The sequence below is a fragment of the Mirounga angustirostris genome, unplaced genomic scaffold (assembly GCF_029215605.1).
Source record: "Mirounga angustirostris isolate CCGP_5_RB_7025 unplaced genomic scaffold, mMirAng1.0.hap1 SCAF_12, whole genome shotgun sequence".
Lineage (NCBI taxonomy): Eukaryota > Metazoa > Chordata > Mammalia > Carnivora > Phocidae > Mirounga > Mirounga angustirostris.
The window spans coordinates 13,524,967-13,552,543 of NW_026991720.1; the positions used below are offsets into that span (position 1 = coordinate 13,524,967).

The following is a 27,577-nucleotide window of genomic DNA, read 5'->3' on the forward strand; positions in this document are numbered from 1 at the left end:
TCATGGAACCCACGTAGATAATGCCCACTGATAAGCTCAAAATCCCATGTTATAAAATACACAAGGAAAGAGCTTATCAGTGCATTAGAAGACTTAAGAACAACAGGACTCCTAAGAAGGAACCAAACAGAACTTCTAGGTGGTCCTAAAATTTTAAACTCAGTGGATGACTGTTATCATCTATGAAGTATTCTAGCTAAAGACAGTTCTGCTGTTAAGCTTCTGAACCTTCCATTTTACAAGAAACACAGGGGATAAAGGAAAAAGTTAAGTGCCATGAAGAAACAAACAGGTTCAGAATTTGGACATTCTATAAGACAGATGGCCTGGACTCAATGTCACAGAGGACAAAAAAGATTGGAGATTATTCTACACTAAATAAGACTAAAGAGATGTAAACAAATGCAGTGTGTGATCCTAGCTTGGGACTAGGGTGGGGAAGAGCTATAAAAGGCATTTTGTGATGGGAAATAGTGAATATTGATTAAATATATTATTATGGAATTATTAATTTTCCTAGTCTGATATCAGGCATGTAATTATGTAGGGGAATGTCTTTATTCTTAGGAAATACATTTTTCGGTGTTTAGGTATAAATTGTCATGACACCTACAACTTTTTCCATCCTCTTTTTTGAAGTAAAACTTAGAGTAAAGTATACAAATCTCAACTGTATAGCTGAGTGACCTTCTACATATGTAACTGCCACAGAAATCAAGATATTGAACATTTCTAGTGCTTGAGAAAGGTTCTCCCATGCCCACTCCAAAACAGTAATCACCTTCAAGAGTAACCACTATTATGACTCCTTTCTCAATCAATCAATTTGGAACTTCATTTCAAATGGTAAGATGGAAAACAAAATGTTAGAGAAAATAAATATGAAAAAAAATTTAGAATCTAAGTAGAGAGAATTTGGATGTTAATTGTATCATTCCTTCTAATTTTCTGTGAGTGAAATTTTTCTTAATAGAGTTGGAAAAATTCAAAGAACTTAGACCAAAGAAAAAATAGAAAGTTCAAAAGAAATAGTTGCCACTAGGGAAAAAAAACTAACGAATATAAATTGATACTGATTTGAGGAAGTAGCAAGGTAACTTTAAATAAAATCTCAGTATGTCAAATAATTACATCATATTACAGAAGAAATATCGAAATGCTAAATAAAAATTAGAATATTTTAGGGGCGCCTGGGTGGCTCAGTCGGCTAAGCGGCTGCCTTCGGCTCAGGTCACGATCCCAGGGTCCTGGGATCGAGCCCCGCATCGGGCTCCCTGCTCAGTGGGAAGCCTGCTTCTCCCTCTCCCTCTGCCTGCCACTCTGCCTACTTGTGCTGTCTCTCTTATCTCTCTGTCAAATAAATAAATAAAATCTTTAAAAAAAAAAATTAAAATATTTTAAAAAACTAAGTGGATGAGGTAAAAAGTAGATTAAAGGGAGAATTAGTAAACTAAAGAAGGAACGAGAGTAAAAAAAAAATTAAAAAACTGTAATAGAGAGGATAAGAGATATGAAAGATGGAGTGAACAGTTTCATTATATGCCTCAGAGGAGTTCCAGAAAGTGAGAATAGAAATAAAAGAGTAGAGCAAAATTCAAAGAAATGATGGCTATCATTTGTGAAAGACATAAATCTAAATAGATTTGGGAAACAAAGGCCCTAAATGATGTAAATAATTTTCAATATAATTATTAGATACAGCAAAATGAAAGGATAGTATTTTAAAACCATTCAGGGAAAAAATTATCTTTAAAAAATTCTCAATTATATTATCAAAAAATTTTCATTGTAGCAGCTGTAGAAGCCAGAAGACAATAGACTAGTATACTCAGAATGCTGAGAAATGCCTGTAAGTTGCTTAGATAAAGTATGAGTTGAAAGTACAATAAAGTCCTTTCCGGATGAGAATTTACCTTTCTGAGGCTCTGCTGGAAGGAACTACCCAAAAATTAATTTAGAAAGAAAGTTGAATACAGAGGAAGGAATGAAAAGTAACATATTCATGAATTAGACTTCACTGAAATTAAAAACTTACGCTCTTCAAAAGACAGTGTTAAGAGAATAAAAAGACAAACCACAGATTAGTCTTTGCAAAACATACACCTGATTAAAGACATGTATCCAGAGCATACAAAGAGCTCTTAGAACTTAATAATAGGAAAGCAAATTACTCAAAAAATAAGCAAAAGATTTGAACAGATACTTCACCAAAGAAGATATGTAGATAGTAGATAAATACACTAGAAGATGCTCAACATCATTAGTCACTGGGGAAATGCAAAATAAAGGCACAAGGATAACACCATATACCTACTAGAATGGCTAAAATGAAAGAGAGGCCGTACCAACTATTTGCGAGAATGTGGAATAACTGGAATTTTCATTCATTGCTGGTGGGACTGTATAATGGTCCAGCCACTTTGTAAAACAATTTGGTAGTTTATCTAATACAGTTCCTTTTTTAAAAATATTTTATTTATTTATTTGACAGAGAAAGAGAGCACACAGAAGCAGGGGGAGTGGGAGAGGGAGAAGCAGGCTCCCCGCTGAGCAGGGAGTCCGATGTGGGACTCAATCCCAGGACCCTGGGATCATGACCTGAGCCAAAAGCAGACACTTAACCGACTGAGCCACCTAGGCACCCTGCAGTTCCTTTTAAAATCCCAACAGCGCTTTTTGCAGAAATAGAAAAATCCATTCTGAACTTAATGTGGAGGCTTAAGGAAAAGAGAAAAGTTGGAGGTCTCACACTTCCTGATCTCAGAACTACTACAAACCTACAGAATGGCATAGACATAGAGACGTATAGATCAGTGAAATAAAGAGTCCAGAAATAAATTCTTATGTATATGGTCAAGGGATCTTTGACAAGGGTACCACAGAAAGGACAGTCTCTTCAACAAATGATGCTGGGAAACCTGGATGTGCACATGCAAAACAATGAAGTTGGACCCTTACCTTACATTATATGCAAAGTTCTCTCAAAATGGATCAAAGACATAAATGTAAGAGCTGAAACTATAAAACCCTTAGAATAAAACATAGAGGAAGAGCCTCACAACGCTGGATTTGGCAGTAGTTTCTTAGATATGACACCAAAAACACAGGCAACATACATAAAAATAGAGAAATAGGACTATATGATAATTAGAAACTATGTGAATCAAAGAACACAATCGGGATGCCTGGGTGGCTCAGTCAGTTAAGCGTCTGCCTCCGGCTGAGGTCATGATCCCAGGGTCCTGGAATTGAGTCCTTCATCGGGCTCCTTGCTCATTGGGGAGCCTGCTTCTCCCTCTGCTTGCTCTGCCTGCCACTCCCCCTGCTTGTGGTCTCTCTCTCTCGGACATAAATTAAAAAAAAAAAAAAAAACACAAGCATCTGAGTGAAAAGACAACTTGTAGAATGGGAGGAAATATTTCCAAGTCATATCTGTGATAAAGGGCTAATATTCAGAACGTATTTTTATTTATTTTTAAAGATTTTATTTATTTTTTGACAGAGACAGTGAGAGAGGGAACACAAGCAGGGGGACTGGGAGAGGGAGAAGCAGGCTTCCTGCCAAACAGGGAGCCGGTTGTGGGGCTCGATCCCAGGACCCTGGGATCATGACCTGAGGTGAAAGCGGACGCTTAACGACTGAGCCACCCAGGTGCCCCTAGAACATATTTTTAAAAACTCATACAACTCAATTAAAAAACAAAACAAAACAAAAAAAACCCTAAACAACCCGATTAAGAAAAGGGGAGAGGACTTGAATAGATATTTCTCCAAAGAAGATACACAGATGGCTAACAAACACATGAAAAGATTCTCAACAGTAATCATTAGAAATATGTAAATCAAAGCAACATGAGCTACCACCTCACACCCATTAGAATAGCTACTATCAAGAAAGAAAGGGAGGGAAGAAAAGAAAAAGAAGGAAAGAGGAAAGAATGAATAGCACATTGGCAAGGATGTAGAGAAATTGGAACCCTTGTGCATTGCTAGTGGGAATATAAAATGGTGTGACTACTATGGAAAACAGTATTATGGTTCCTCAAAAAACTAAGAATAGAATTATCATATTTATCCTGCAATTCTGCTTCTGAATATATACCCAAATGAATTGGAAGGGTTTCAAAGAGATTACTTATATACCATATTTATAGCATCATTATTCATAATAACCAAAAATCTGTGATCAACCCAAGTGTCCATCAACAGATGCATGAAGAAACAAAATGTGATATATGCATACAATGAAATATTCAACTCTAAAAAGGAAATTCTGGTACATTGTACAGCATCGATGACTCTTGAGTCAGTCACAAAAAGACAAATACTGTATTATTCCACTTACTTGAGTTACCTAGAGTAGTCAAATTCATAGAAACAGAAAATAGGATAGTGGTTGCAAGGTGTGCGGGTGGGGGAGAATGGGGAGTTGTTCTTTAATGGTTATAGAGTTTCAGTTTTTCAAAATGAAGAGTCAAGGCCATTGGTTACACAACAATGTGAATGTACTTAACATAGCTAACTGTATACTTAAAAATGGTTAAATGTTAAATTTTATGTTATATGTATTTCACCACAATTTTAAAAAAAAGTTTGGCAATTTCGTAAAAAGTTAAACATACACCTAGTATATGATCCAGCCATTCTACTTCTGGGTATTTACCCAAGAGAAAATAAAGCATATGTCCATACAAAGATTTGTACAGATTTGTTCTTAGCCCCAAATGTTCATCAACAGATGGTTAAGCGAGTTGTGGTATACCCATAAAATGGAATACCATGTGGTACACAGGAATACACTACTGATAGACACAACATAGATAAATCTCAAAATAATCATGCTAAGTGAAAGTAGCCAGACAAAAATGAATATGTATTTTATACTTTTATAAAATTCTAGAAAATGCAAACTGTTCTATAGTGACAGTGTTAGATCAGTATTTGCCTGGGCCTGGGGCAGGAGGGAGGAATTACACAGGAGCGCAAAGAAACTTTGAGAAGGTGTAATGGGTACATTAGATGATTTCATGGATATATACATAATGTCAAATTGTATCAGACAATATACTTTTTTTTTTTAAAGATTTTATTTATTTATTTATTTGAGAAAGAGAGAGAGAGAGAAACAGCATGAGAGGGGAGAGGGTCAGAGGGAGAAGCAGGCTCCCCGCCGAGCCAGGAGCCCGATGTGGGACTCGATCCCAGGACTCCGGGACCATGACCTGAGCCGAAGGCAGTCGCTTAACCAACTGAGCCACCCAGGCACCCTCAGACAATATACTTAATGTAGTTTATTTTAGGTCAGCTATACCTCAAATATCTTTTTTTAAAAAAGGAATGAAGAAGGGCACCTAGCTGGCTCAGTTGGAAGAATATGTGACTCTTGATCTCAAGGTCATGAGTTCGAGCCTCATGTTGGATGTAGAGATTACTTAAATAAATAAAACTTAAAAAAAAAAAATGAAGAGCTGTTAGTAACCAAAAGAAAATTGGTAGGGCTATCTAAGTATTATATGAAATAGACCTTTAAAGAGAGAAAGAAGTGTTAAGGATGAGGAGGGTCATGCTCTGGCAGGAGAAAAAGACTAACCTTTTACCTTATACTTAAATTTTTTTTTCACAGAGCTGTTTCATGCAGAGCTGTTTCTTATGTTTAAAATTATTGTTTAGAATGGTTGTATCCAACTTATTTAGCTATTTTTCATGATGGATAGTTAATACTGTAATATACATTTAAATATCTGTGTCCTGAAACACTGTGGGAATATTTTTATGTTAGATACCTAGAAATAATTACTGAATAAGGTATGCATTAGTATACCCTCTCAATAGTGTATGAGACTTACTTTTACCATGAGACCTTGGCCAACACTGAATGTTAAAATTTAGAAGATATTATTGATCTAATAAAATTTAAAGTATTTTAAGCCTGAGATACCCACATTCATGTATACTTTTCAATACATAAATCATCCAACAAAAGGTTAACAAAGAAATTAACAAAAGGCTAACAAAGAAAGTATTAGACTAACCCAATTACCCTGAAACACAGCTTGTCCTAAGCCTGGCTTTTGGAATTCATAATTTAAAAGAATTTTTTTATAGACTAAGACTTGATTCACATATTATACAATTGATTCATTCAAAGGGTGCAATCCAGTGATTTTTAGTCTATTCATAGAGTCACACAAATGTCATCTCAATCAATTTAAGAACTTTTTCAGCACTCCAGGGGCGCCTGGGTAGCTCAGTTGTTAAAGCTTCTGCCTTCAGTTTAGGTCATGATCGTGGGGTCCTGGGATCGAGCCCCACATCAGGCTCCCTGCTCAGTGGGAAGCCTGCTTCTCCCTCTCCCACTCCCCCTGCTTGTGTTCCCTCTCTCGCTGTCTCTCTCTGTCAAATAAATAAATAAAATCTTAAAAAAAAAAAATAAAAGAACTTTTTCAGCACTCCAAAAAAGAAATCCTATATGCATCAGAAGTCACTTACCATTTCTCCCCAGTCTTCCCAGCCCTAGGCAACAAGTTACTTCCTTTTATCTCTATAGATTTGCCTATTCCAGCATTCCATGTAAATGGAATTGTGGAATGTGTGGTCTTTTGTGACTGGCTTCTTTTACTTAGCATGTTTTCAGTGTTCATCCATGTTATAGTGTGATTCAGTCCTTCATGCCTTTTTATGGTCAAATGATACCCTATTGTTTGTATATACTCCATTTTATTTATCCATCCTGAGTGGTGTTTCCACTTTTTGGCTATTGTGAATAATGCTGCTATGAACATTCATGTACAAGTTTTTGTGTGGACATATGTTTTCATTTTTGTTTGGTATATGTCTATAGTAATCTTTTGAGGAACAGCCAGAATGTATTCCAAAACAGCTGTAGCATTTTGCTTTCTTAGCAGTACTGTATAAGGGTTTTTAGTTTCTCCATCCCCTCACCAGCATGTTTACGATCTTTTTTATTACAGCCGTTCTAGTGTGTGTGAAGTGGTGTCTCATTGTGGTTCTGATTTGTATTTCCCTGATGGCTAATGATATTAAGCATCTTTTCATGTGCTTATTGGCTTTCTGTATCTTTTTTGGAGAAAGAAATTTCTTTTATAAATAGTTTTACATGGCATGCAGAGACAAAATACGATAGGTCTGAAATAAGAATAATTATAAGAGCTGATGAGCAATGCTCTAATAATAGAAATTGGATAAAAAAGAGAAAATAGCCAGGATTATTTCTTCTAGAGATAGCAAAAAGTACACATTCTAAGACTATATATATTTTAGAAGGAGAAAGAGAAGTGGAGATTATAGGAATAAAACTGAATGCGTTTCAGGTTTGAAAAGAGAAATATAGAAGACAAGTAAGCCTGAGGTTAGAAAGTAAAAGTAAAGTAGACTAAATGAGAGGATTATAATACAGTAATATGATAGTAGCTAGCTATTAGAAGTTTTCTTTTATGACTGTAAACCAGTACTAAACAAAAAACCATGCTTATCATTTTTCTTTTTTAAAGATTTTATTTATTTGACAGAGAGAGACACAGCGAGAGAGGGAACACAAGCAGGGGGAGTGAGAGAGGGAGAAGCAGGTTTCCCGCAGAGCAGGGAGCCCGATGCGGGGCTCGATCCCAGAACCCCGGGACCATGACCTGAGCCGAAGGCAGACGCTTAACGACTGAGCCACCCAGGTGCCCCAAAACCATGCTTATCATTTTTCAAAGCAAGGTATTTAAAATTTGGTAACTTTGGTCACCAATTTAGCATTTAGAAAAGAATGTTCATAAGGTTTTTAAAATATTTTTATTTAGAAAATATATTTATATGGAAAAGTATAATGGACGGTATATTAAAATCTGTGTTTAGTCACCTCCAATGAACAAATAGGAGTGTTTGTTATATTTCCTTCATACTGCACACACATACGCAAATGTGGTTCCCTTTACCAGTCCCATTCCCCTCATAAACATCCACGTCCCACTGTGTTTCCCAAGAAGCAGCCATTCGATAAATGTGGGCTACGTTAATTCTTATACTTTACTAAATATATATCTATAAGTATTTTTAAAGTTTATAGTAGTATGATACTAGGGATGCCTGGGTGGCTCAGTTGGTCAAGCATCTGCCTTCAGCTCAGGTCATGATCCCGGGGTCCTGGGATCGAGCCCTGCGTTGGGCTCCCTGCTCAGCGGGAAGCCTACCTCTCCCTCTCTCATTCCCCCTGCTTGTGTTCCTGCTCTCATTGTGTCTGTCTCTGTCAAATAAATAAATAAAATCTTCAAAAAAAAAAAAAAAAAGGAAAGAAAAGAAAAAGAAATGGGGCATCCATATTGGTAAGGAAGAAGTTCAACTGTCTATTTGCAGATGACATGATACTATACATAGAAAACCCTGAAGACTCCACCAAAAAAAATCTATCAGAAGTAATAAATGAATTCAGTAAAGTTGCAAGGTACAAAATTAATACCCAGAAGTCAGTAGCATTTCCATATGCTGGTAATGAGGTAGCAGAAGGAGAAATTAAAAAAAACAATTCCATTTACAGTTACACCAAAAAGAATAAAATACCTAGGAATAAACTTAACCAGAGGTGAAAGACCCATACTTCGAAAACTATAAACCATTGATGAAAGAAATTAAAGATGACACAAACAAATGGAAAGATATTCCATGCTTATAGATTAGAAAGATTAATATTAAGATGTTCATACTACCCAAAGCAATCTACAGATTGAATGCAATCCCTATCAAAATACCAACAACATTTTTCACAGAACTAGAACAAATAATCCTAAAGTTTGTATGGAACCACAGAAGATCCCTAAATAGCTAAAGGAATCTTGAGAAAGAACAACAAAGCTGGAAATACCACAATTCTAGAATTCAAGATATACTACAAAGCTGTAGTCATCATACCAAGTATGTGCTACTGGCACAAAAATAGACACAGATCAATGGAACAGAATAGAGGCCCAGAAATAAACCCATGATTATATGGTCAATTAACCTATGACAAAGGATGCAAGAATAAACAATGGGAAAAGTCAGTCTCTTTAATAAATGGTGTTGGGAAACCTGGACAGCTATATGCAAAAGAATGAAACTGAACTACTTATACCGTATACAAAAATAAACTCAAAATGGATTAAAGACCTAAATGTAAGACCTGAAACCATAAAACTCCTAGAAGAAAACATAGACAGTAATCTGTTTGATATCAGCAATGTTTTTCTAGATGTGTCTCCTTAAGCAAGGGAAATAAAAGCAAAAATAAATTACGGGGACTACACCAAAGTAAAAAGCTCTTGCACAGCGAAGGAAACCATCAACAAAAGAACAAGGTGACCTACTAAATGAGAGAAGATATTTGCAAATGATATATCTGATAAGGGGTTAATATTCAAAATATGTAAAGAACATACAACTCAACACCAAAAATTCCAAATAATCTGATTAAAAAATAGAGGACCTGAACAGATATTTTTCCTAAGAAGACCTATAGATGGCCAACAGACACAGGAAAAGATGCTTACCATCACTAATCATCAGAGAAACGCAAATCAAAACCACAATGAGGGGGTGCCTGGCAGGCTCAGTCAGTAGAGTATGCGACCCTTCATCTTGGGGTTATAAGTTCGAGCCCCATGTTGGGTGTAGAGATTACTTAAAATCTTTAAAAAAAAAACAAACCAATGAGATAATACCTTAAACCTGTCAGAATCACTAAAATCGAAAAGAAATGTTAGGACGGAGAATGCAGAGGAAAAAAACTATCATATGCTGTTGATGAAAATGTAAATTGGCACAGCCACTGAAAAACAGTATGGAGGTTCCTCAGAAAAATAATAAAAATAGAAATACAAACAAAAAACAGAAGCAGAGAACAAAGTGATGGCTGCCAGAGGGGACAATAGAGGGATAGGCAAAACGGATGAAGGGAAGTAGGAGATACAGGCTTCCAGTTACGGAATTAATAAGTCATGGGGATGAAAGGCATAGGGAATATAGTCAATGATACTATAATGTTGTATGGTGACAGATAGTAGCTACACTTGTGAGCATAGCATTATGTATAGAGAAGTTGAATCACTATGTTGTACACCTGAAACTGATACAATGTGTGTCAACTATATTCAAATTAAAAAAAATTTTTTTTTAATTGCTTTTGCTTTAAATGTTGACATTTCTCAGTGATGGGTATATAGGAATCTGTTATTTTTCTGTTCTCTTTTTATATGTTAAAATATTTCATAATTTTAATAAAAAGCAAAGTCAGTTTTGCTTTAAGTTGATGAATAATAGATGCTTGAGTCATAATTTTCCTTTAATAGCAACTTAGCTTGGGCGCCTGGGTGGCTCAGTCGTTAAGCATCTGCCTTCGGCTCAGGTCATGATCCCAGGGTCCTGGGATCAAGTCCCACATCGGGCTCCCTGCTCAGCGGGAAGCCTGCTTCTCCCTCTCCTGCTCCCCCTGCTTGTGTTCCTGCTCTCGCTATGTCTCTCTCTGTCAAATAAATAAATAAATAAAATCTTAAAAAAAAAAATAGCAACTTAGCTTTACAAATGATGTTGTATCTGACATACTAATCCATATGACATTTTAAAGGTATTATAAAGGTAAAGTATTGAGCTTTTTAAAATGATGTAGAAAAAATATATAATTTATTCCCTGTACCTCATATCATATATCTATGGTATCATAGGTACCTGCAAGATGTGGAGTTACAGTCCGAGACAGTCTAAAGAAAGCTCTGATGATGAGAGGTCTAATCCCAGAGTGCTGTGCTGTTTACAGAATTCAGGATGGGTATGGTTTGTATGTGATGTGAAATTTTGTTTAAAAAGGAAAAAAATCCCTCAGACATAAAACTTTTGGGTTTTCTGCAGCAGCTTTACCCAAACCCAGGGTGTTGAAATTTAACTTTAGAAAAAAATATTAAGTTAGCCTAAAGAAAACTTGCAGGCCTTTTGAGGAGTTAACATTAGATACTTTGTGTGATGATAGTGTTTGTTACTCTGATCAAATGATTTTATTTGGAGTTTGAGATTCTTATAATTTTTGTGAACCATTTAAAATGTGGCTTATTTGAACAATGGATTCTTCCCTATTCCCCTATTTTTAATATAAACTCATAGTTTCACAAAAGGCTTATCAAAATTAACATTTTGTATTAAACTATTTTTCTTTCAGAAAAGTATCTAAAATTGTGCCAAGAACCCCCCCAAATTTTGAATCCTGTTTTTAAAAAAAAAATACCCTTTCTGGGGCATGTTGTCCCTTGAGTGCTTTTTTTTTTTTTTTTTTTTTGAATGGATAGATAAATCCGTACCTGGTTGGTTTTTTTTTGTTTGTTTGTTTTGAGGGGGGACCCTAGGAACAATCAATTTTCTGCTGTTGTAGGTCTTTTCTGGAGCTGGCTTGAAGAAAAGAGTACATCTCTTTACCCTGCTGTTTGTCCAAGAGTGATACATTTATTTGGGGTAAACTTAAAAATTAATTTATTGCCATTTAAATTTCTAACGATGGAAAACCAGGGAGCCAAACCTCCCTCACCATTACTAGCCCCTCAATAACCAATTTTCATATCTTCAGCATGAGGTATAAAGATTCTTAGGTATGATAACCAAGAAAGGCTGTGTCTACACTTTTCAGAGAGAAGAAACCGATTGGCTGGGACACTGATATTTCCTGGCTCACCGGAGAGGAACTGCATGTAGAAGTGTTGGAAAATGTTCCGCTTACCACACACAACTTTGTATGTACTTTTACATTTTTTCCAAACGTCAAAAGCATTCAGGTTCTTGCACATGAATTTTTATTTAGGGAATATGAAATATAGATGCATAATTTTGGGATTGATATTTTACCTAAGTTGAAAATCAGTTCTGTTCTTTAAGAAGTTTGTATTTAAACTAAAGAGTTTTATTTTCTTTTTAATTTGAAAAAGCAATAAATGTCTTTCATTAAAAGGAACTGAAAAGAAAATCTGAATGGTACAAAAGTATATCATGTGAGAAAAGGAAAATACCTAGTAGGGTAAACACTTACTAATTATTGTATGGTCTTCCAAACTCTTTCTGCTTATACAACCGTGTGCTTATTATACCTTGGGAGCCCAAAGTTCTCTCCATTCTTTTTCTTCTCCCTTCCCTTCCGTTAATTTCCATTTCTTTCCTAAAACTAAAAATGGAGTCCTGTTCTGTGTGATAGTCTTCATCCTTAAAAAAAAAAAATGGATGTCTTTCCACATCAGTACACCTAGTGTTATGTTTATAGTGATTGCATAATAGTCTATAAGAATATAAATTCAGTATATTTATAGTTAACCATCCTCTATTAATAGACATTTAAGTTTTTTAATCTGTTTTGTACAGGGCTAAACAATCTTTTTGCATACATCTTGATATACTTGCGTTAATGTTTCTGAAGGATGAGTTAGTGGAAGTGGAATAGCTCTCCTTGAGGACCTCTCCCTTCATCTGGTTTTTGCATTTGCTGGAACCTAGCCTAAGCTAAGTGTCACCAGCATGATACCTGGAACGTGGGGCATCTCCACCTTAGAGATGAGAATATAGTGCCCAGAGCTTGAGAACCTACCCTCTAAAAGGGTAAGGCAGAAGCCAGGAGTAGAATGATCTATAAGGCAGGAATGCATTTCTTACTTTCTATTATATATGGAATTTTGACCATAGTTTATATTTTCTAGATGGATAGTTAGTTACTGCTACCCTTTCGGCGTCAAGTGCTTTCCCATGTGCTTTGATGATCAGTACAGCTGAACTCCTAAAGCAGACGAATAATGAGCTGATTTCCTTGGGGATTTGTGCTTTCAGGGCTCCATTAGTGGTGAATAATGGTGAATAATTTGTGCTTCAGTAAGGCATCTTTTCAATGAGTGTTGTCAATCAGATTTACTATGTAGCAAATAGTTTTGTAATGAAGACCTAGCAAGTTCATTACTATTGATTTTTTTTTTAATTTATAGAATTTCAAGTGGAAAAATCTGAAGATAATTTTAAGTTTTTAGGAATCCAAAAACAGTAGAGGTTACAGTTCATGAAGATTACTACTCTTTTTCCTAATTATTTTTCTTGGCTAGAAAGTAGTTAGGAGGTAAGAAGACCTAAATTGTTAACCATAAAATGGTGTTAAAGTGGTGCCTCAGGAAGATCGTTGTCACAAGGGGATAATGGAAACAAGCTGCAGCCTAGTTCCAGAGTATGGAAATCCTCACAACACAATTGGAGACCTGCCAGTAAATATCTATTAAGAACTTCCCATTTGCCAACACTGTGTCTGATCTGGGACTATAACAATGAATAAGAAAAAACAATATCCCTGCCTTAGAGTAGAGAGACAGATGTTTTGATAAGAGAATTTCATAAACGCTCTTAATTACTGTGTATGTATAAAGTACAGTAGATGCACAGAGTAGAGACTCCTAACCTAGCCTTTGAGGAGTCAGGAAGGTTTCCCAAAGGAAGAACTCTCTAAGCTAAGGCCTGATGGATGAGGGAATAGCAGATGGAGTGAAGGGAAGAGTACTCTCAACAGAGCAAACAGGGAGAGAGCATGGAATTTTTCAGTTTTGAGAGAAGTTCAGGGGGAATGGTATAAAGTTGGAGAGGGGTTGTTACAGTATAGCAAGAGTTATGGGTAGAGTAAGAAGAATCCTGCTCCTAGGAGTCCTTGTAAGGCATGTTAAAGATTTACACTTCTCTTTAAAATAATTGGAAATTGATTGTGAGCAGGGGAGACATGATTGGATTTGTGTTTCAGAACAATTGCTCTGAGTGCCATGTAGAGGCAAGAGTAAAAGCACACGTTCTACTTGAGAAAGGGAGAGAATTTCTCTCTGCTTCTCTGCTCAGTTTTGCTGGCAACTCAAGCAATGCTGCTTATGCCTCCCAGTTTCTTAGTCCGTTATAAAAGCAGTTCTTTGGTATTTGCCTACATTCCAGGAGTCCCTGGGAACTGGCAGGGTGGAGGCGGCAGGAGAGGTAGGAAAACAAGAAAATGTACCTTCCTGTACTCACTTTTATTGACAAAGGTATACTCCCAGATCCAATTATATGTCACCATTTATACTCAAATGCATTCCCACATTTGCTTCTTCTGATTTCCACTCCTCTGTGCTTTCCTCTGTCCTCCCGTACTGCCATGTTTGGTTTTCTCCTTTACATACACAAACAGCCTGGTACACATAGTTTTCAAATACAAGTCAGTAGCAGGAAGAAAGACTGTAAGCGAGTAGATTAATGAAAAGAGAAATTAGAACTTCGTGAAATTCAACAGATTATTAGGTGAGTGAGAAATGGAGAGGATAGGAGAGGATCAGATGACTATAAAATGCTGATTCCTGTGAACATGTTTTGTATATTTCTGTGCTCTATTTTCTGAAATCCTGCAAGAAATATGAAAAACGCTTGCTTTGGCAAATATTCGCCACATAAATGTTAAAGGTTTTCTAATTTCTTGTATATCCAGAGACAAACTGAAAAGTAACAAAGCTAAAAATGAGCAGTTGCCTTTTATATCCCCTAGAAAGTGATACATAAGACAAAAAGGTGAAGAAAACAAGAGCCACTCCTTAAAATTACCCGAATGTTCTCAAAAAGCCTAGAATGCCTGATGTGCTAAGATATCATTTTGATGAGACATTATTTTTAAATAACTGTATCCTGTTAAATGCATGTTTATTGGAAAAAGTTTGGTAAACTGTGGGTATTGAAATCAATTTAATGGATCATGAAAGACATTTCCATATAGTAGAAAGTCCTAATGTACATTATATATAGTCAGGGTAAATACTATTATCTGAATATAGGTATGTCCTGGGTCATAATGTAAAATGTAGTTCTTACTATTGTTAGTGATGAAAACTATCTGAGAAACAGGTGAATTGAGAATACACACAGCAAAGACAAAGGACGAAATAGAGTCAGCCATGCTCTCACCACTCTGAAATAGCCACTGTTAACATTTTGGTATTTCTCTTATGTTTTCTGCTCATTCTGTACCCAAAACAGATACTCTAAAAATAATTTCTGGCTTCAGTAGTTATCAAGTTAGAGCCTCCCTAATGTAATTCTTTTTATGTGACCTCTGTGTAGATCATTTGCCTTCTGACATGGAGTTCTTCCATGTTGCCTTTTTAGTTTCCTGGAGAGGAATGTTCACAAATTTAGGTGTTCTAATCCTCTAACAAACTGATAATTGGTTAGAAGTGGTTCTTACTGTCTTTTAGGTAATTTTCCTGTCCCTTAGCCTAGTTAATTTCTGTTTTAAAGCTCTTTGGGTGATTATCTCCCCATTACTAAATAGTAACTTTAAGCCGTAGTTCCTTGCTTTATCAACTTCGGCCACTATTTACTGATTCCAAAGGGAATTAGCTCATTTGTAGCATTACAATCTTCTTCCTTCTTCCCCTCCTTCAGTGTGATTTTTTTGGATTTTTTGTTGGTTGGTTTGTTTTGGGGGCAGGTTCCTCTATTGGATACCTTTGTAACTTTAAGTAATATAAATATACCATTGTTTCTTGTTCTGTCAACACCAGTAAGCATCTCTTAACTCCTTTCTTTGTACAGTTACTAAAGTGTGCCCTTACCCTTCCTTTCACCCCTGTTCCCTCCTCCTACTTATCATCTCTATTTTTACTTTCATGGAGTCAAGCTTGAAAATAGTTTCCAGTCTTTTACTCACTTTCCATCTTCTTGACTTCTGAGTTTTTTTATTGTATATTGGGTGGGAGATAAATACATATAGTCCATCTATTGTCTTGAACCCCCCGGGTTTCCATTTTAGTATCTTCGTGTGTAAGACGGTTCTCAGGATATGAACATATTAAAGATTTGTTATTTTAAGCAAGAGAGTAAATAAGTTGATATCTAAGAAGATTCTTGCAAGTTTTTGAAATTCTCTGTGATGTTTTTTACTTTGCAGGTACGGAAAACCTTTTTCACCTTAGCATTTTGTGACTTTTGTCGAAAGCTGCTTTTCCAGGGTTTTCGCTGTCAAACATGTGGTTATAAATTTCACCAGCGTTGTAGTACAGAGGTTCCACTGATGTGTGTTAATTATGACCAACTTGAGTAAGTAATCAAAAAAATCTCTTTTCTATCTACATTTTATTTTTCCTAATGTGAAACTAGTGTATCTTAGAGTCTGGGAATTTTCTGTCCGGTAGAGTTACGGGAACTTAGAAAAGGCTGGCTAGAGAATACTGTATAGTATAGGCAGTACTGCTCTCCCAAATGGTCATTCTGACTCAGCTGTACATTCTATCTATGTCTTATATCCTCTCTTAGTTAGTAAAAGATCCCTTGCCCATAGACATCATTTTTAGATGGTTTTTGGGAGGAGAGTGGGTGTGATTTCAATTAAGTTAACCATTATATTTTTGGATCACAGATCAGGGGTTCTGGTTCTGTCACTATTTTGTAAATTATATATATTCTCTCTCTCTTTCTCTCTCTGTCTCTTTCTCTCTCCTTCAACCTCCCCTGCCCAGTTTATTTAAAAGTAAGATATAAAATCTTTATACCCGGTGTTTCTCTTTCTAAAATTTCTATTTGCTTTATGCCAGAGTTTCTGTAATAGATTAGACTGAGTCTATTGTAGTCTCTCTTGTTGTTGCTGCTGCTCCTGCTGTTAAGGTCTTTTTACTTTTCTCAATCACTTGAGCAAAGAGAATCCAATCTATAAAGTGTATTATGATGGAATCTAACTGAGACAGTAGCTACATTTTCTTCTAATTCTTTAACCATAAAGCATGATTTTTCCCCTCTAATATGTAGAAATGTGCTGTATAGAGCAATTAGTTTTAGATTATAAGCTTGCCTTTCAAAGTACAATGCAATTTTTTTAAAATAAGCTTTTAGGCAAAAATACAACTAATTGAATTTAACAATCATTTCTGAAAGTGGAATTTGATCTCATATTTCTGTTAACTCTGTAATGTATTCTGGTATATGAAGCTTCTGGGGTTTGCACAAGTTAGGTTTGCTTTGTTTTGTTTTTGTTTTTGCCTCACAGTTTGCTGTTTGTCTCCAAGTTCTTTGAACACCACCCAATACCACAGGAGGAGGCCTCCATAGCAGAGACTGCCCTTACGTCTGGATCATCCCCTTCCGCTCCCCCCTCCGATTCTGCTGGGTATGATTTGACTCCTGCTGTTCAATGGCAGTGCTATTTGAGCTGGTTTCTTTTGGATCTTTTGGTTAATTATAAACCTTTCCAACTACTTGGATTGTTAAATTAAGGATTTTTCTTCAGGTAACTTATTTTATCACATAAGGCAAATTCATACATGCATTTGGTAAGATACGTGGGATTAAAACTGACATAGACTGTTTCAGGACCAGTCTTGAAAAAAATCAAGTAACAGATCATTTAGAGTCCCTGCCTTGTGCTCATCACTTTATTAGGTAATATTCAAATATAGAAGTGTATGATTCCCATTTAGAAAAGTAGCATTGACCAATGAGACAATGGCAAACAATTTAAAAATAGTATGTAATTATAGTCTACGGTTTCTCAGACGATATGATATTTTAAATGATGCAAGGACATAAATATGATCATATTTACCATAGACAGGAGAATAGTGATAGTAGTCAAAAACATTTAATGAAGAAATGCTATTTAAATTGGACCTTCAAGAATTCTAGAATCTGAATGAATCCAGGGAATAAAAAGCATGGTGTGGTGGGTTGGTAGGGGAGAAATAGCATAAACAAAGGGAATGGGGTGGTAGATTTGAGAGAGAGTGAACACAGGCTAATCTAAATAGAGAAGTATCACATATAAGACCAGATTATAAAGAGTGTTGGAATTCAAGCTGGAATTTAGACTTAACGGAAAAGGGGAAAAAGTAAAGGTTTTTCAACAGAGGACTAACCTGGTGAAAATTTAAAGAAAGAAGCACTTAGCAGTGATACACAGATAGATCAACGGACAAATGTTGTGGTTGAAGAAGGCCAACTCAGATGCTGTTCATAATGAAGACAGAGGCAATAAAGACTTGAACTGGGGTGGTAGCATTGTGGAGAAGGGATGGATATGTATAAAGTGTAAAGAAAAATATTAATAGTATTATTAGTTTTCGAGGATAAAGGTGAAACTGACTTTAAAGATGATATAAATGCATCACATACTCAAGCTTCACAATGGGAAAAAAAAATGATGAGTAACAGATATTAGTGTTTTGGAGAATTTCTTACACAGATCTGTGTACTCTTTCCCTTTTGGATTTGAGGCAGAATAAATTATGCCAAACCTAATAAATTAAAGCCAACCTTTCTAAAGGTCTCATAGGCTAGAAAATTTAGCAGAAGACTTATATTAAGGACTGGATGTTTTTATCTACTTTGGAACACTAGAAAATGCAACCATTAATTTTTTTTTTTTTTTGCCAGGTTATAACAATTACCTGCTCTGGTGGAGTCCTGTTATTCCTGTTATCTCTATTGTTAGTTTTATGTACCTGGGTCTTTCTTAGAGCAAAGTGTTGTTATTGTTTGTTTTGATTTTTAATTAATCTTTTGGTTATGGCATTTACTCCTGGCAGGTTCTATAGACCATCATGCTTTTCTAATGGCAGGTCCCAGTTCTCTGAGCAGAGTTACAGAACACCACAATGAAATTAGCATGGTCTTTCTGAAGGTTCATAATGGCAGTTACCTTCCACTGAAAGGGTGCTGTCTTAAAACTGAGAAACAACCACAAAACTTGAGAAACCATTTGCCTATGCCATGAGTATTTTATTTATAACTAAACTGAAGTACATTCTGGTCTTGAGCAAATGATAAGAAAGGTGTTCAAACTTTTGCTTTCCTGATGCTTTTAGGTCACAAGCGTCTATATGTGCCTGTGAAAACATAGAAGCCAGTCCTGTTCTGTACTGCTCTTCCTTTGCGTTTTGTTAACAGTTCTTATATTAGCACTGTAGTGCTCATGAAACGCTTATAATAATGGATGTAACCAAGACATACTGGAGAAGTGATAACATTGGCCAGTTTGTACTTCCTTTTCTGCTTTTTAAAAATGCTATGGGATGTATGAATGTCTGAAAAGTCAGCATTTTAAAATTTGCATATTGCTGAACAGGAGTAGTCACTTTGCTTCAGAACTTTTAATATTCTTAAAAAACTTTTAATGTTCTAGATTGAAAATGAGATCTAAACTAATGTAATTTGCTGAAGGGTGTTAGAGGTGAAATTCTTTTTCTTTTTAATCTAATACTGCTTTAAAGAGGTTTGCAGCAAGATAGGTAGAGGTATCAGGAGAAGCCAGTTTGCTGACTCCCAACATACTTCACAGGGTATAAATCACCTTGATCCAGGTAAAAACATCCCAGTATAGAAACTGAATTTTATTAGTCCCCAGAAATGATGAGAGTTATTACAGATATACTGGTGTACAGTGACCAGAATTAGAAAAGACTGAATCAGAATTCCAGGTGAATTCACTTCCCTGAGAAATATAGCTATTGTATAGACCAAAGTTCTTGTGTTGGATGGACCAGTACTCAGTCCACTTTTAGAAGATACTTATGAGAAAAAAAAAAAAATCTTAGAAGATATTTATGAGAAACCAAATTATAATCCAAAGATTGCTTTTGTTAAACACGGGATTAGGACATGACTGAGAAGTTTAATGATACCAGGACATAATTACTTGAAGTTTTCTCCAAAGTTATAAACTTGCTGTCAAGGCTAGGTAAATTGACTTTATGGACCAACGTATGCCTTCTGCTGGGTGGTGTTAGATACCAACTGCCAAATACAGTCTTTCTGATTTTGTGTAATACACAGGATATCTTCACTTTCTTTTATATCCATTCTTTAGGTAATAAAGTCTATCATATTAAATCCAGGTTTTTGTTTTTCCTACTTCTGGACCAATGCCCCTTGAATATATGTTCTGCCTTGTTATAAACTACACGTTGCAGTCATGGTGTTAATTCAGTAACTTTCAGAAATGACTTGCTGTCACTTATGCCTACACCAGACCAATTATATTGATTAGACTCCCTACACAACTGTAGTTAATTCAGGCTCTTCCCACTTTTAAGTCCTAACTTAAATTATGCTATTGACTTGAGACTTTAAATCAGCCTATGGTTTTTTAAAAGTAGGTGCATTTTCCAAAACTTTTTAAAAAAAACAGTTTTGTCATTTTTACATTCTTTTACCTGTTCCCCAAATCCCTTAGCAAAAGGCATATATTGGCTGCCAAAGGCAAAAGTAAAGATAGCTCTGTCACAAACTAAAAATTTCTCAATAATTAATAGAATAAAAAGGACAAGTGGAGCATGGTAATTTTTCTAAAGGCCAGATCCATCAGTTTTAGCCTGTAATTCTCCTTGGGTGATACTTATTTTTTAAAGTACATAATATTTTATTATTTTTATTTCAGTTCTAAGTGGACTCCATTAATATGAACAGATAAGCTCAAAATGTCTTTCCCTACCCTTAAGAGCATGCTTCAGAGGGTCAAACTATAAACTGGTGTGGTTCAGATTTTAACATGCTTTATTCAGAACCTTTAAAAAAAAAAACAAAAACAAACTTTTTGTCACTATTTGGCTTCTTTGGCCCTTCAAACCCCTGTCTACTCCTTTTGTACTATATTTTCTTCCCATTCCTTTCTAAACCCTGTCCCCTCACAAAATGTCTTTGTATTCCTCCACATTGTCTTTCTGGCTATGTCTTACTAACTACTAAATAATGCAGATTATTACAGAGTTTGCATAAAATGGGGTGGAATGATAACCAGTCTCTGTAGAGAGGCTGTTAGCACTGTGTCATTCTTTGGTCTTGGCGGAGCTCACTGAGACAACCATACCTCCACTATCATATGATACTCCCTTCCCAGTTCCCTTGGATATCCTTTCTGAGGGACCTAAACTCCTCACTGATGTTTACAATCTATTCGCAAAACTTTAGTGTGCTCTGTGAGTGCCAGGTTCATTTCAGGGCAGTGAGAGATCTACAGTATGAAAATAGATCATTCTGTCACCTATTTTGATGATCTCATAAAAAAGCAGCTTTTAAAAAGATTTGCTTTAATGCTTAACATATGATTCCCTTTTGTTGCTCAATTATTGGACATGATAAAAAATTTAAAATATGAGAGAACACTATAAGGGGTCATCTTTTGGATTTGCAAATTGTCTTTTGCTATTATTCAAGATTTTAATTCAATGCTATGTAAAGCAACAGATATATCTTTCAGGCCCTGAAATCCACAGGTGTATTTTCCAAAATATTCATAATTTCCTAATACTTTCCATAAAAATCTCATTTTAGTAACTTTGGCTATCAAGAAATGACAAAGGTAGAAAAAAATAGCAGATATTATTCAGTCAGTCTCTAGTATCTAGAAATTTTTGTGTAACTTTAGGGAGTTTCTTCAGCTGACTATAACCACAGGTAATTTCTAGCCATTTATAGATTTCCCTGGAGTTTTTTGGATAAGAGTCATTTACCATTGATAGTCCCTGGAGGGTCTGCTTGAGCAAAAGCAGCTTTGTCGGTATTGGCTGTAGGCATGTGTTAGTTTTTTAAACAATTACTGCTGGGTTTTTAATGCTTTACAAGGAAATCTTTATATCATCCATTTTTTTATGTTATTATGTCTATAAAGTTGCTCTGAATCTTATCTTTCAATGACTTGATTTTTCCAGGCCCCAAATTCTCACCAGTCCGTCTCCTTCAAAATCCATTCCAATTCCACAGCCTTTCCGACCAGCAGATGAAGATCATCGAAATCAATTTGGACAACGAGACCGGTCCTCATCAGCTCCAAATGTGCATATAAACACAATAGAACCTGTCAATATTGATGTAAGTAATCCAGCATTGTTAGAACTAAAAAAAATCTAGTGTATTTCTTTATTTTTGTGCTAAAATGCTTATAATATAGATCAGAAATGCACGTCAGTTATTATTAGTGGTAGACTTTTCTTCAATTACTGATCAGAAAAGCCTTGTCATCTTCTCTGATGGTATTAAATACTTAACTGGTGCCAAATTATGGAGTTGTTCTGATTTTTTTCCTTACGACATTGTTTCTGCAGAAGTCTTATCTTCATTTGTTTAACAGATAATCCCTTGGCCATTTTATGGTAAAAAAATAGAAATACAACTACAGATTTTCTGTTTAGATCAATTTGAAATCTTTATCTAAATTTCTAAAAGTACAACTTTGAGTTAAATAACTGTTAAGAACTAATCATTACTTTATGTACAAGACATTCAAAACTACCTTTTACCTTCCTTATTTTTTTGACTGTAACATTGTATTCCATCTCTCTATATATCATGAATTTTTGCACATTCTTTTTTTGTAAAGTTTTTCCCTAAGTTCTTATTCATTTTTAAAAAATGTATCTTCTCTTGTGTAATCATCATATACTGTAATCCCATATCTTCAATTATTTTAGCCACCCTCTAGCTGGTCACTCTTGATGTTTTTACTTTTCCGGTTTATCTTGCGCACCGTAACTTAATTATATACCTTAGTGATGCTTCTTCAATTAGATCTTCTTGGCAGCAGAAACCATTCCTAATATTAGTTCACTTGGCACCTATCTTAGAACTAAATACATAATTGGTCATCAAAAAATACTTGTTTCAGTAAAAGGGTTAGAAGATGAAACAGGAAATTTTCCATATTATAGACCAGGGATCAACAAATGTTTTCTTAAAGGGCCAGATAGTAAATATTTTAGGCTTATGGGTCATATGATCTCTAATGACAACTGTTGAACTTTGTCATTGTAGTGTGAAAGCATCCAGATATAATACATTATAAACAAATGGGTGTGGCTTTATTTCCATAAAACTTTATTTACAGAATAATTCAGTAATTGAGTAACAGAAGAGAATAAGGTGCTCTTGCTACCTGAGCTGTGGTGGGCTGGGGATCCCGATCTTAGAATTAGGTGTCACTTCTCCCAGAATTTGTGCTTTCATATAAAGAATATAGGTTATCCTTGGGGCGCCTGGGTGGCTCAGTTGTTAAGCGTCTGCCTTCAGCTCACGGGTCCTGGGTCCTGAGATCGAGCCCTGCATCAGGCTCCCTGCTCCACAGGAAGTCTGCTTCTCCCTCTCCCGCTCTCCCTGCTTGTGTTCCCTCTCTCGCTGTGTCTCTCTCTGTCAAATAAATAAAATCTTTAAAAAAAAAAAAAAAATATATATATATAGGTTATCCTTAATCTCTGTAATAAGCAACAAAACAGAAAACCCACCAAGCTTGTTTGCCTTGGGGAAAGTAATTATATTTAAAAAGGAAGTTAAAAATAAATAAATAATAAAAATAAAAAAGAAGTTAAAACTGTTTCCCCAAGTAAACAGGGTACTAGAATTAGTGAGGTGGTTACTTGTATGTTAGAAGATAGGAATTGTTCTTATTTTACAGGCATTCCTTATGTGAGTCCTCAGAGTTATAAGGTTGAGTAGAGAAGCAAAAATTGTCCTAACAGGAAAATATTCACTTATTAACAGACTACTTTAATATTAGTACCCACACAAACATTCCTCCCCATCTAATACCAGTTTGCATTCCAATCCCCTTACATCATTATCCAACATTTCAATGAAAACATAATGCAAATTGATTGCAAATCTGGCAAAAAAAAAAGAAGGAAAGATTTTAAGGCTTTTATGAAGACCGTGAAAAAGGACTTTGGAGAACTACTGAAATTACAAAAAGCCATTGAGAAATAAGGAATACAGTAGAATTAAATTAGTCCAGTTAATAATAGAAAAGAAACATAAAGATGACAATATAATAGGTTCTTCAAATGAAAATAATTTAAGTATCAAAGGATTGATAGAGGCCCTTGAGGGAATTGATGAAGCCCTCTAAAATTTTTATAAAGATTTATTTATTTATTTATTTTAGAGAAAGAGAGAGAGCATGAGCAGGTGAAGGGGCAGAGGCAGAGGGAGAGAACCCTCAAGCAGATTGCCCCGCTGAGCGCAGAGCCCAACATAGGGAGGGCTCCATCTCAGGACCCTGTGATCATAACCTGAGCCAAAACCAAGAGTCAGCTGTTTAATTGACTGAGTCACCCAGATGCCCCTACAATTTTTATAAATGATTATGCCTGTGATCTAAAAGATGAATATGAAATTGAGGATTTCAGTTTGTTCTATCAAAACTTTTGTATTGACCAAAAAAAAAAAAACTTGATTTCTATGTTCTAAGAATTAGCATATTGAAATTATAACTTAAAATTTATTGGGGCACCTGCGTGGCTCAGTCAGTTTGGTGGCCAACTCTTGATTTCAGCTCAGGTCATGATCTCAGCGTCCTGGGATCAAGCCCTACATCGTATCAGGCTCAGCGTGGAGTCTGCTTCAGGATTCTCTCCCTCTTCTTTCCCCCCACCCCCCCTCAAATAAATAAATACATCTTAAAAAAACAACATTTATGGGGCGCCTGGGTGGCTCAGTCGTTAAGTGTCTGCCTTTGGTTCAGGTCATGATCCCAGGTCCTGGGATCGGGCCCCGCATCGGGCTCCCTGCTCAGCGGGAAGCCTGCTTCTCCCTCTCCCACTCCCCCTGCTTGTGTTCCCTCTCTCACTATGTCTCTCTCTGTCAAATAAATAAATAAAATCTTGAAAAAAATTTTTGTTAAATGTAAAAGAAAAACTTTATTATAAATTTTAATTTCATTTTTCAAGATAAATTTCTAAATTCTGGACTCTGTTCCCACTTTTTACTTTGAAATTTTTTCTCTATTTTTATTGGATTCATTTTAAGTGGCCTTTTACTAATATCAATTTTCCTCAACTAATAAGGTCTTCCTTTATCTAGCTAGACCTGAATACAAAGGAAGAAAAAAGTAGGAGAGGGAAATATGGGAATAATGAGATTGTGAAATAAGAAATTAAATCTTGTAAGTTAGGTCTATTCGCATTATGTTCAAAATTGTAGCCATTTTTCAATACTAACATCCTTTTAGACTGTTTCCCTCTAGACTTTTTTACACCTCTATCATCTGTTTCCTTGTTCCACAACTTTCATTGACTTCGCACTGATTTTAAGATAATAATATTTTCATTCAATTTCCGTCATTTCATTCAGCTCCAGTCATTATTTATCATTTATTATTCTAGTAAACAAGGTTGTTTTGATTTGTTTTTGACATACTTGGCAATATTGGCTCTGGGATAGGCACTATGACAGAACTGGGAATTAAGGATGAATTAGAACACGGCCTTTGACCTCAAAGAGATCAGAGTCTAATGGATGAATCAGACATATAAATAAATAGACATTAAAAATATATAGTGGTAGTTTATAGAAGAGGGTAATAAACTCTACATTATTGTATATAGGAATATTTAACAGAGAAAGGATAACATTTAATCCACATTGTAAAAGGTGAATGCATAGGAGTTGATTTAAGGACACTCAGTGGGGGTTTTAAGAAGAAAGGACATTTGTTAAGGAAATAGTATGTGCAAAAGTATGGAAGTACCTTTGCATGGGATGTAATTAATAGTTGATATTGTAGGAGTTTAGGACTCGGGAGAAGGGTAGGGAATGGTAGAAGACAAAACTAGGTAGGTAGAGTCCATACTGAAAGGCATTGTGTCTTACTTTAAGGTCTCTGTAGGAGTTGGTAGTAGAGAGTTTGAAAAATTTTGAGTGGGAGAGAAAATGCTCAGCTCTGTATTCTGGAAGAATCTTGAATTCATGAGAGATTTGTAGGCAAGACTGTTAGGAATGATATTGAAAATGCCTACTGTTGGGCGCCTGGGTGGCTCAGTTGGTTAGGCGACTGCCTTCGGCTCACGTCATGATCCTGGAGTCCCGGGATCGAGTCCCGCATCGGGCTCCCTGCTCGGCAGGGAGTCTGCTTCTCCCTCTGACCCTCCTCCCTCTCATGCTCTCTGTCTCTCATTCTCTCTGTCTCAAATAAATAAAGAAAATCTTTAAAAAAAAAAAAAAAAGAAAATGCCTACTGTTTATGAATGCTTACCCTATGGCAAGTACTGTACTAAGAGCTTTACATAAATTTTCTCACTCTGTCCCCATAAACACTCTTGGGTTAAGTACTATTTTTATTCTTATTTTACTGTTGAGAAAATTAGATTTGGGGAGGTTAAGAAACTTCCCAAGATCTCATCACTGATAAATGATTGAAATGGGGTATAAAACCTGCTTTTTCCTGCTTATGCTTAACCACTCTTCTGTAAAGTAGTAGAAGAAAGGGTTGAAAGAGATGAGAGGTAGAAGATAATGCCCACATTTCTCTGGCTTGGGTGAATAGACCGTATTCATTCCATTCATTAGGATAGGAAATACCAAAGGAAGAACAGGACTTGTAGAAATGAAAATGGTAACTATTATTTTGAACATTTTGACATTAAGATGTCTGAGGGACTTTACTGGTTTAGAAGTCCAGTAGCAGGGGCGCCTGGGTGGCTCAGTCATTAAGCGTCTACTTTCGGCTCAGGTCATGATCCCAGGGTCCTGGGATCGAGCCCCGCATCGGGCTCCCTGCTCAGCGGGAAGCCTGCTTCTCCCTCCCCCACTCCCCCTACTGTGTTCCCTCTCTCACTGTCTCTCTCTCTCTGTCACATAAACAAATAAAACCTTAAAAAAAAAAAAAACCAGTAGCAGTTAAATATAAGGACCTTGAGTAGAGATACAGATTTTGGAGTAATTAGCATATTTGTCAGTTAAAACCATGAGTGTAAATGTATTACTCAAAGAGTATATGTAGAATATAGGGTAGAATGTAGGGTAGAATATGCAGCCCCATTGAATATTATTAACATTTGAGGTCCAGGCAGAGACTGTCGTTTTGTGTCTCTTTTGTGGACTGCTCTTCCTAAGTCTAACTTCAGATAAGTAAGAGAAAGTAGTGTTGCAGAAGCCAAAGGGACTTCAAGAATGCTGAAGTAGTTGATGTCAGTTGCCAATGAGACTCAAATGTGATAAGGACTGAAAATGACTATTGGACTGTCATTTTGTCATTTTGACTTCATTGAGAACTGTTTTAGAGGGTTGGTGGAGGACAGCAAGGCAGGTGAAGATGTGAGTTTTGAGAAGCTTGGCTGTAAAGGAACAGGGGCTATAGATTAAAGCAGGGTTGAGGGACAGTTGTTTTTAATGTTGAGAGTCTTACGCATATTTGTAACTTGAGGGAAAGAAGCAAGTGAAGAGAGAGTTGAAAATAACAAAATAGGGAATAATTGATACAGTAAAATTCCTATGATGTGGAAACCAAGTTCCTCAGAGGCTATGAGGAATTAAAGATGGACATAGCTAGAGCTCTGCAGCTCTTTACAGGCTGTATGATCGTGGGCAAATGACTTAACCTTGAAGCTAGAAGTGTCTGCCTCTTACAGTGGATTGAAAATTCTTATTGTGCCTTGCACATAGTAAGAATTCAGAAATTATAGCTAACATTACTGTGCAAATATTCGTAAATATAAGGGCAGAACAGAATGTTCTCTGATGGCTTCTGTTTTCTCTATCATGCTAAAGGGAAAAAATAATAAGTAAGAAAGGAACTACAGGACATGAGAAAGAGTTTGAAATAGCCAGTATTGGAATA

General features: G+C 35.9%; 1 protein-coding gene across 5 annotated transcripts in view; it reads left to right on the top strand.

The window, feature by feature from the left end:
- BRAF (B-Raf proto-oncogene, serine/threonine kinase) overlaps positions 1 to 27,577 on the top strand; it is a 186,099-nt gene that overhangs the window by 104,875 nt on the left and 53,647 nt on the right. For all 5 annotated transcript variants that reach the window (XM_045864169.3, XM_064574881.1, XM_045864170.3 and 2 more), the window contains exons 4-8: positions 10,698 to 10,801; positions 11,648 to 11,750; positions 15,938 to 16,086; positions 17,030 to 17,149; positions 21,684 to 21,843. In XM_045864169.3, coding sequence (XP_045720125.1) covers positions 10,698 to 10,801; positions 11,648 to 11,750; positions 15,938 to 16,086; positions 17,030 to 17,149; positions 21,684 to 21,843 — 636 coding nt within the window. The remainder of the gene's footprint in view (positions 1 to 10,697; positions 10,802 to 11,647; positions 11,751 to 15,937; positions 16,087 to 17,029; positions 17,150 to 21,683; positions 21,844 to 27,577) is intronic.